A 10,862-nucleotide genomic window follows, 5' to 3' on the forward strand; every position below is an offset into this window, starting at 1 on the left:
ACCATTCCACCACCCGAGTTTTTTATGGCTCTGAAGATCATTTGGAGAATTGTGTCAGAATTTGCATGTCTCTTTGTCATGTTTCATTTTATTGTTTGCTCCAGCTGATTTGATTCTTTCTTCGTCTATTTTCTCATTGTGTGCCTTAGTTCGTGTCACCCAGTGTTAGCAGACGCATTTGAGAACACGAAGAACAGCAATGAGAATGGAATTACCGTTCCATCAGCCTGTTCCTGATCGTGACAAGAAGTATTTGAGACGGCCACGACGACGACGATAATGACGACCCCGGGATCCATTCCAAGAGCGGCCAGTTGACATGACAAATAATTTGACACGTTTTGAAATAATCACGGCAAAGTTTGGAGCAGGAACACTTCGTAGAACTAGGAATGATATGTGTGTAGGATGTTTGAGTATTGCATAATTGATTGGATTTATGAGGTTATCGATGGACTGCCTGTTTATTGCTTAATTATCGAGATCCTCAGCGGAAGTGACATGAGGGAGTCAATCATTGGAGGAAAATCGCGAGTCTTTGTCTTTTTCCTTTTAAACTGTTTGCTCCTCTAAGGCCAGTTACAATGGGGATTCTATTCTGTATTCACCATGTGCATACCAGTCACATTAGAAGAATTTCAATCTTGTCATAAAGCAAGCGAACCATCACCCTTTTTTCCAACCATCTTTCAACCATTCTGGGTGCGCAACATTTTTTTCCCTTCCTCTCTCGTTGAAGGCAGTGTGTAGTGTGTTGTGTAGTTGTGTTCATTCGGGGGATAGAGCGAGAGGTGCCACTGCCACTCTTTCCCGCTCCTCTTTTTTCCCCGGGTCTCATGTCTGATATTATGTCACAAGGGTCATTCCATTAAACCTCTTTGGAATCCCAGGATTTCGAACCCGAGCCCCTCGAGATGATGCTCAAAGCAGATGGAAGCAGCTGGATGATGATCATGGTGTTGGCCACTACCACTTTCTCGTCCATCCATTCCACCAAGCCACGGACCTCCCGACCAACCGACCAACCGTCCGTCCGTTCGTCAAAGATGGTTGGCTTGTTGGAACATAGTGGAGCTCGTAGAAACAACAGCGGTAAGAGAATGGCGGAAAGGCGGTTCCCCCCAAACTCTCCTCAACGTTTTGGTCTCGACTTTCCGACCTAGCAAGCCCACACAATGGCCTCCACTTTTGCGTGAGCGTTGTCATTGCGGGCCAGCGGTCTCACCACCTCTGTGGCTGGTTGCGTTGTGGCTCTCTGGAAGCCCACAGCCATCGACCGCAGAAGCGGTAAGGACATCGAGAGTTACGTTACTTCTCTCTTTCTCTTGGGCGCCCTTCTCAGCTCTGCCAACGCCTGCCTTCTTGTTCTCGTCGTCACAGTCGTCGTTGTCGCAGTCGTCCTTCTCGCCACAAGTTTACGCCAATGAACGTGGATTCTTCGTTCTCTCATTTCGTGGCAGGCCACAAAACGCTCTTCACTCCTCAGAGTATATCCCCCCCCTTACAAAGCCGCGATGCCTGGCGATAACAGGAGTTCGGCGTCGGCGCTATCGCCACCGTCTGCGAGTTCGCCGCAAGTGGCGGTAGCCCAGTCGACGTCACATTCGAAACTTGTGGCCTTTTTCGTGGCCAAAGCGAATAATCAGTTGGTTACACGGGTAAGCGTGTGGCTACCCACGGATGGCTACGTGAGTGTGTTCGAGAAAAAAAGGGACCATAGCTCCGAGGCGAGGAGGGCAAAACGTGATGGTGGTGGTGGTGGTGGTGGTAGTGGTGGTGACTATGATACAACTACGTGCATGGAGGGCGACCCAAACATGGGCGACATATCCTGGTGCATTGCGGCCACGAGATAACTCTGATTTGAGCTTCTAGGCCGGGATTTGAACGCGTCGCTGTGGGCGCCTTGTGGTGAAGTGCGGTTTCAATTAGAGTATTCTTCTCATCAGTAATGAGAGGACTTCCCTCACCTCTAAACCACAAAAACTTTAAAGTGCTTCGTGTCAACAAATTAGCTCTCGTATCCATTTGGAGCAAGTGTCGAACCAAGTTAGGTTGAGTGCATCGTCATGCTACAAAGTCCGCCCTCGAGCATGGGGGTGGGTCACAATCCTATGTTGGGCTCTTCTCATGGGTCGCCCATGGCCCACATGTTCCAGGGTTATCCTCCACCCCATCCAGAGTTCCTAGCGGCTGCGGCAGCCGCATCCGCTGGAGGGGCAGGGGCAGGGGGTCAACCTCCCAATCCATTTCTTCCACAAAATGGACTGCCGCACCCCAGTCTTCTCGAACCGCCAAAACCGCGGTTCATGTTCCGTGTTCCACGTGTTGTTCCCAACCAGAAACAGAAATTCGAAAGTGATGACTTGCTAAAGCGACACTCCAGAGAGGCTGAGGTAAGCCGAAATTCATGGCTAGTCAAATTGCATCATAAAGACCAAAACAGAAACAGCCTCAAATGGAATTGGGACTGGCCTTTGATTTTAGTGAGGTGACCGGCTGAGCAGTAATGGGTCTCGTTTGTGGCCAATCGCTATTGATTCCCAAGGGTGATTGCTTTTGTGGTCACTTGACAAGACTTTAAGCTTAATCAAAGAATACTTGCCTCACAAGCTCTAGAGAGGGTTGGCCTCGGTTGCATCACATCCCTGAAACGGAACTAAACGAAGCGTGCCACAATGTAAGCAAGACCAGGTATTCCTTTCCTCCCCTCATCCCGTCAATTGTCAAGCAATTCAAACAACAAACTTGGCTCACTTATCTCTGAGCATCCATTGTCTCACCTCAAAAGAATCAATATTGACTCAGGGTCCTCCCCTCATTTGATCAAGCTACTTCTGTATGCAGTTCCAGGCAACAGGCTTTGTGTTTGTCGCAACAAGATTCCCCCTTGTCGTGCGTTATGATGATAAAAGTCATAACTCGCTTGCTTTTCTCGGCCTCGCGAAAGGATCCATTCAATTCTTTGCCAATAGAGAAAAACTCCCCCTCCTCTCTTTTTCCAGTTGTCTCAAAAATACTCGTATTTAGGAAAGCACAATTCTTAGTCGATCCACAAGAATTAAGGGATGAAACTCAATGGAGTGGGTTTTCCTCAACTTCTTGTTCAAGCATAGTTGGTTGACCGACCCTTGGTGATCTGTCAGGGACACAGGCTGCCCAATTGACCATGATATTACTAAATGATAGCTCCTCAAATGTAATTGAATTTAATCATTTTCACACACCACCTTTCACGAGCTTCTAAACATACTCTACAAAGACAGCAATCGTGCAAGGATGTAAGAGGAAAATGAACAATAAATAATGACCCTTTGTTGAAAACCTTTTGGCGTAGGAGGTGAAGAAGGAGTCAAATGTCGCAAGCGCTTTTACGAAATATCCCTTTATGATCGTAGTTCCCAGTCCTTAGCAATAAACAAAAACTGGTCTGGTCAGTTTTGAAATCTGTGAGGGGAAACATTTGAACATTGTAAGCGTTTGTTCCGGACCAAAGCACGTTGAAAAAGTTATGAAAGAAAATAGGAACTCTCAAGTGGGGATGACAAATGTAGCCCTACCCTCATAAATGACCACAGATTTAGAAATTCAAGTTGCCGCAAAGGGCAACCTTGTGTTGTACATCGGCGCAAGTTAATGCTGCCGTATCGACACTAAATTTAAAAAGGGTAAATAAGTAGCAATTGTTGAGTATAGTCTCAGTATACGACTAAGCACCAAAGTCCTGCAAACTCAAGATTCTTCTATTTCACTTTATACTCAAACTGATTTTCTGTAAGTCGTTAATAGTTTGCTTAGTAGTAGGAGAATAACTTTGCATGTTTTGTTTTTAGTCGACTTAAGAAATGATTTGGTTTGCTTCACCGCAACATCAGAAATCATTATGAGAAACTCGTATTTCAAGTGTTTGTTACCTTTTCAGTAGAGGTCAGATTTTATCATGACACTTTATGGACCACAAAAAAGTACATTGACTTGAGGCAAAACAATGATACTTTGTAAAAGATTGAAAACGAAAGGCAACTCTTCGGATAAGCTTTCCAATTTTCATGCAAAAAGTAACTGATTTTACATTGGAAAGTTTTCTAAGGAAAATCCCAGCTCTTTTTATCTTTTCGCATTACATCGCCATGCTATTAGGGTATTAGCGGATTTTCTGAAATGTATTACCCGGATTATTTTCAACACGCGCTAGCACACCATGATTTTTATTTTTGCAAATACCTTTATCAAAGGCAATATTTTCATCTTATCTTAATATTCCTATCATCATTTTTTTAGTCTTTATATAACATTAATCAACTTCGACATTTTCAAAATAAATCAAAGCGTCCCCTCAAGGTTTCCTTTTGATTGAAAAAGTCAAGGATAGTCGTTCGACTTGACAAGTTTTGGAATCAGCAAATCAAGGGTAATATTGCAATTTTAACATCTTTGGCGACTATGGGTTTGATTGTTAAAAAGACATGCTTAAAAGCAAATTTAGTTATACCTCAAAATGAGCAATTTCAGTAAGTTGCAAAACATATCTAAAAGGTCGTGAGTTGTCTGTTTTGATTATATGTTATAAACCTTATGTAGGTTAACCACATGGTCTTAAATGAGGTTGTTACCCTAGGGACTCGAATATAAAAAGTCCCCTAAGAACATGTATTTTTGACTAGTTATTTCGCCATTAAGGGCCTATGTTCTGTATTATTAAAAAACTACATATTATTTATCCCCATGTCATTGGGGGGTAATTTTCAAGGTAACTAAATCAATAACTAAAACATTTTTTGACAAGAACAACTCTCAAGTTCTAATTAGATAATTGCCAATCTCGCATGCTTGAGAGTATCAGATTTTTTTGCCAAGAAGTTGCCAAGTCTGATGATGCACCTAATAACATGAACAAGATGCCTTGTCAAAAGATTGATCTGATTAAACTTTCAATTTTTTCAACTTTTTCTAAAACCACCAATAAAGCAGTTTTTGAAAAGAAGAACTCAAAAGCGGCTTCATTCATTTCTGTACTAAATGTGCTTTATTCGATTGTTGTTGTTTCAGGTTCGATACACCGCTTTCCGGGATCGACCGGTTCAAGAGCGGCAAGCCAAATTCATTCAGTCACTACGGGAAGGTCATTCAGAAATTGTAAGACACTCAATACTCTGTTAACTACTACCTGACGACTTTTTCCATAACGTACGTTTTGCTTGGTTTTCAGGCATTTATAGCCACCGGTTTTAATCTGATGTTGTCATTCAATCCTCACCCATCCTACGATCCGAGAATTCCTCGCCAAATGGACTTTGACAAGGAACCTGGAAAGGTAAGAACCAACTAATAGTTCCCCTTTCTCTGCTTATCAATGGATAGAATGTAGACTACAAGACGGACTGACGAATTAGAACATGACGGTTTTTAAAGAATCATGTGCTCAGATTAAAACTACCAAAGAAAAAGACCTCGTTGAGGGCTTAAGTATTAATATACGTATATCAGTACTAACTTTGATTTTTTGAATCTTTCCATCATGATTCACATATATTAACCGCCATTAAATTGTCACGAAGAAATTATTGGTAGGATAAGGCACCTGCTAATAGTTGTACACCTGTTATCCGCATATTTATGTACTAAATTGGCTGCCATTTTATTGAAGTCATATTTCCGCTTTCCCTGAATTTGTCAGTGTCTGTAAACTTCAAAAGCCAAAACCACCAGTGTACCTCCTCCTGAATTCCAAATGATAAGTCAAACTACGGAAACAATTTCTTGGAGTGATGCCCAATGCCCAATGCTGGACCCTGGCTGGGGGTTATGTTTCACTCACTCTTCATTGCCGTGGTGACAAAACGTGTTTTGACGTGTGCGGAATGACTCGTAATTGAGCTTTTTGACATTTTTCAGTACATTTTACCTTCGCACTTCAGAACCAAAGTCACCCCAAATTTGGCCCTCGTTCGTCCACGTGCGTCGACGAGAGTTCAGTTTCGAAACGTTCCGAAGTTTCGTGGATTGGCATCCGACAGCTACGGCCATTTTTTGGGCCATTTAAATGGCGACAAGGGAATGCGCTTAAAATTGTGTCTCATTTGTTTCGAGATAAGTCAACTACACCACTCAGTGATGTTGGACAAGGTGAATGGGACATTTGTTGATCCTGGCCAGTTTTCAAATCCGAGCATTCAATACATGCTCATTGATCGAGGCGTTCGCTTTAAATCATGGGAAACACCGTATGACCCAGAGGCTAAACAGGTTCAAAACCTTCATCCGCTGAGTCAGCCAACTCGGGGTGACTTAATTTATAGTGTGCACTTGTTCCAACTTCTGTTTAAAGCTCTTCCATTCCGCATTCTTCCTGGGGCGAAATATGTCCATTTCGGACCTTGAGGGCATGTGTTTTCAGAAGGGAAGTGGAAACATTTTGTCAGGCTTACGAATCCATCAAGGTTGGCGCTTCTCTAGTCAAATCCTCGAGGGACGTGAACCTATGTACAGAGCGTGAATGTGCCCAAGGGATCTACTATTTGGAAATGGCTTAATAATAATGGAGCCAGTGTTTATATACGAAATAGGAAGGAGCAGGCAAGGTGATCATTAGTGAGGTGACACAACCACTGTCCAATTAAGTCTTTGATGAATATTTTGTTAATGACCAGTGGTCAACCCAAATTATTTTTGCAGCATTTACCCACCTCATCAAACAAATGATTTTTCTATCACGAATTCGAGCACTAAGTCTTCAATGTGCGAACCGAACTCCGGCCTAAGAACAGCGTTCAAAGTTTTCTAGCCTGCCAAATAGCTGAATTCTGGTGGATGCGATAATTTCGACCCCAAGTTGGAAATAAATTCAACCATTCTTTGGTTCCAGGTTTACGTGGTCTCGTCCTTCATCCTCAACGGAGTGTGTGTCAGATGGAAAGGCTACCTTCACTTGGAACGATTGGACGGAGTGGGTTGCTTGGAGTTCGACGAGGAATTCGCCAAACAAGAGGACATCCTCCTCAAAGAGCAAGTGGAAATCTACAACCGCAGTATGAAGGAAATGGATGAGCAACGAAAGGTGCAGCAGCGTCATCTAGCCGCACTCATGGGACACCGGCAAGCCGTCATGTCTGCGGCCATGAGTCACCAAGAACCCCCTTCATCCACCCAAAACGAAGCAATCACTCGACTAAGAGGAACCAGTCATCAAAACCCTTCTCCGGATAGTGCACAAGTGCCCAATCTATCGAATAGCCGAGGGGATTTGAATTCAAGCTTCTTGCTTTCGGATATTTTGAATGAGGTACTTTCTTCGTTGTCGTTATTATTTTTCGTTAGCACTACTCCATGAAGGAACAACTCCGGACTAGAATCATAAAGTTTTGTTCATAACCGAAGTTTCTGGTGAGCGGCATCACGCAATAAAGCGACTGACTGTGGTTAGCCGCAGCTTTAGTTATGAAGTCGTTGGGAACAGGCAGCAGAGGGCTCAGCGTTTGGCCCAATATGATTGCAGTCCTATGCACAATAGAACATTGGAACATTGGAGGGGACTGGTTTTCAAGCTGATGGATCTTGAGGTTGGAACTTGGAGCGAACGGCAGTCGATGGCTTGAGACACGGATACAACACTCACTCAATGGATTGGAGGGGAAAAGACCGGTTACAAGGCTGTGGTGTTGGTGGCCTGGCCTTATTTGGCATAATTCTGGGGAAACGAGACTAACCAAGGAAATGAGGGACCGCCAGGCATCTGCCTACAGTGCGTAGCGGGAGGTTTGGGAAAATTGTGGGATAATATAATCATCCACTGGCACTAATAAGGTATTGTTCCAAGCACTCTGATTTCTGATGTGGCCAACTCCGATTACTTTGCTGTGTGTACAATGAGAGCCACAATCACGTCCTCAAGCAACACAACACTTCTTTTACGTACTACACTAACTGTGTCTTAGATGCTGTAGGTCGACTAGTTGTTCATCGATCAAAATTTTCCTCATAATTTTCGTTAACAAAAAACGTGGTAAATTGGTAAAGTGTTCCTTCATCCTTTTCCAACCACGATCCAGGGTGGAAAAAAATACACACAAAAAGTTCCTCAGCTTATGTAATAAAATATGTCATAATTTGGTGTCAGGCTTTCGTCTTGATCACCTCAAGCACAAAACTCCTTTGTTAGTAAGGGTTGCGGGCTTGTGGTGGTGATAAAACGACACAGTTAGCTCCTCATTTAAATTGATACCTTACAGAAGTGTGTGCCTCTTAGACTCTAACCCTGTCCAATTTCTACGACGTTTCCAATAATGCCAATAATCCCAATCATGTTTCTAACGATTAACCACCCGCTCTCCATGATTACGAAGCTTTGATTACTACCGAGAGCAATTGTATAAAGTTTCCCACTGTTCCCCGAGTTGTTAGCCAGAAACTCGGTACAAGCAGCAATCTAAGGCTTGGCACCACAATATTTTACGTGGTTGTTTGGTGGCTTGCTGATGAAGCACGTAATAATGGCATGAACAATCTTTGAGGTTTTTACAATGTTCCATGGATCAACCAGACGCTAGAACGAGTATCACCCTCTCTTTACGACGCTTTGGAAAATAAGGAAGGTGTGTCTCACAACAGCAAAGTTCCTAATGATTTCTACTTTTATTTCAGAAATCTTCGTCCTCCTCTTTGGTGTCCTCTACCTCTCCCTTGGGTAGCGAGTTGTCCCCACATTTAAATCTATCAGCCTCGGCTAAGCTTTCTTCCTCGAGTGACCTAGTGAACCAACACAATCATCCTCAACATCCACAGAAATGTGACCTGTCGACCTCTATTGTGAGCAGTAGCGATGTTCCATTGGATGATGTCGTAGATGTGTGTAATGATGAGGATTCGCTTTGATTTTGTGATGATCATGATATAATGAACCATATCCTTAATGCCTAAAACTAGTCTGTACTTTACGAGTGGACTTGATTTGTTGCAATGATAGTTTAATTGATGCTTGTAGTATATCAACCTATCTCAGAAGATATGGCTATTATTCCACAATTAATGTTGAGAAATAAATAACTTCGTTTTAAGTGCAAAATGTAGGATAATCTGGCTTGAGATCGACCGTGTAGTCAAATTGACGGAACTCTTTGGTTCCAGCATCGTAACATCCAATGATCCAATAATGATCGGTTTCCACAGTGTCCTCTGGAACCTCAACGCGGAAATCAGATTGTCCGTTCCTGAGGCAAATGAAAAGTTGCGTGATTGTTTTCCTACCACTGCGTGAATTATTTGTATGCTCACCTGAAAACGGAAACTGATCCGCCAGACTTGATGAAAGATGCCCCATTTCCATTCTCATATAATTGGACAAAAATGGTGTACAAGTAAGAACCTTGTCTCTTGATGGTGATGGTTTCACTTCCCTTGGAGGCCCCTTCATTATTGTAGGTATTAAGTTCCGCAAAATTACATTGTTTTTCCCTGCGGGGCAGACATCGAAATGTGACTCACGAATTTCATGGAAACACGATTCATCAGGTTTGAAGAAACTTACAGATAAGAAACTTCACAGATGACGGTTGGGCCACGACTGTCCACTTCTATGGCATGTATGTCCAAATCCGTGGATTCATCTTGCCAATTCAATACCAACCGAATATCGTCTGATGGGTTCATTTCGGGAGATAACCCCAGATATTGATTCTGGATCGTTTCTGATTTCATCATGTAAGCAAGAAGGGCATTGTCAAAGCCATCCAAAGAGGCTTCCACCCTGACATAATCCCCTTGGCGCAGAGATGCGCAATCAGCTTCTCCATTGGCATCTGTCACATCTTGACTTTGTCTTTCCAACGTGTCACAAACGATGGTCACCCCATATAAAGGCTGGTTGGTCAAGGCATCAGTCACTCGAAGGTGCAACGTGAGTGATCCTCCCATGGCACTGGTTGTGGTAGTTGTAGGGGTTGTTGTCGTTGTTGTCGTTGTTGTTGTGGTGGGGGTGGTGGTAGTGGTAGTTGTTGTGGTACTCGTGGATGAGCCTCCATCCCCAATACATTGATCAATACTAGGTTGAGCTGATCCTAGGAGAACATTACAATCGCGAAGATCGTCCCGGTAGATCTTGCAACTACCAATTTGTGCATCATGAACAAAGTATCGGCAAGACCCATCATTGGAACACTCGTTCTGACAATCACCGACATTATAGATCCCAAGGAACTCATTGATATAAGATCCTTGGTAGTCGCAATACCCTTCATAGAAACCTCGACAAACGTCTTGAGAGTTAATGCAACTTGAAATGAGCGGGTCTTTGGGGCCACCAATCTTTTGACAAGAAGCCAAGAATTCTGAAGTGATTTCATTGTCATAAAGTTGACAAAGTTTCAGAAACCGATCATAAATGAAATAGGAGCAAATCGTGTCAAAATAAGAATTGCAGTAACTTTGACATCGGGCCTCGCTGACATCTTTTATGACAACATCACTGCCCTCCAAATTACAGTTATTGATGGTGAAATCTTGACAGTTATTGGCCTGAGTTTGTCCTATGAGAAGCAAACACAATACACTCAAAGAAACGAACCAAAATCGTGACTCCATATTCAAATGCAACAGATTAAAAGAAAGACGTTTCAATCACTGACGATCTGATTCCGGAACTGATCTTATAATGACGAATTCGTGACGAATTTCTTTTATTCAATTATTCTTAGATAAGGCTTATTATTTGGTCAAATATTTGTGAATCTAAGTCCTTGAAAAGATACGTCAAGTAGCAAAGTTGGGCAAATTTAATGTAACGAAATCAATGCATAATTCACGTTTCCTTGAGTGTCACAGAAAGATTAACAGGCCTACTTAGTGCCTTCAGAACATAATTTTTAAAG

At 42.9% G+C, this 10,862-nt stretch overlaps 2 protein-coding genes across 2 annotated transcripts; one reads left to right on the plus strand and one right to left on the minus strand.

Annotated features, from left to right (window-relative positions):
- The first annotated feature begins 598 nt into the window (after nt 1–598).
- Nucleotides 599–9,210, plus strand: LOC131885334 (uncharacterized). The gene is made up of 5 exons (XM_059233359.1): nt 599–2,396; nt 5,050–5,136; nt 5,210–5,314; nt 6,866–7,282; nt 8,641–9,210. The coding sequence occupies exons 1-5, from the start codon at nt 2,070–2,072 to the stop codon at nt 8,869–8,871; spliced, it is 1,167 nt and encodes a 388-aa protein (XP_059089342.1). The 5' UTR covers nt 599–2,069; the 3' UTR covers nt 8,872–9,210.
- LOC131885333 (uncharacterized) lies at nt 8,943–10,806 on the minus strand. Its single transcript, XM_059233358.1, has 3 exons — nt 9,524–10,806; nt 9,271–9,450; nt 8,943–9,206 (listed from the first exon to the last, which is right to left on the minus strand). The coding sequence occupies exons 1-3, from the start codon at nt 10,573–10,575 to the stop codon at nt 9,050–9,052; spliced, it is 1,389 nt and encodes a 462-aa protein (XP_059089341.1). The 5' UTR covers nt 10,576–10,806; the 3' UTR covers nt 8,943–9,049.
- Between the last annotated feature and the right edge of the window lie 56 nt (nt 10,807–10,862).

This window comes from Tigriopus californicus, chromosome 8 (assembly GCF_007210705.1).
Source record: "Tigriopus californicus strain San Diego chromosome 8, Tcal_SD_v2.1, whole genome shotgun sequence".
Taxonomy (NCBI): domain Eukaryota; kingdom Metazoa; phylum Arthropoda; class Copepoda; order Harpacticoida; family Harpacticidae; genus Tigriopus; species Tigriopus californicus.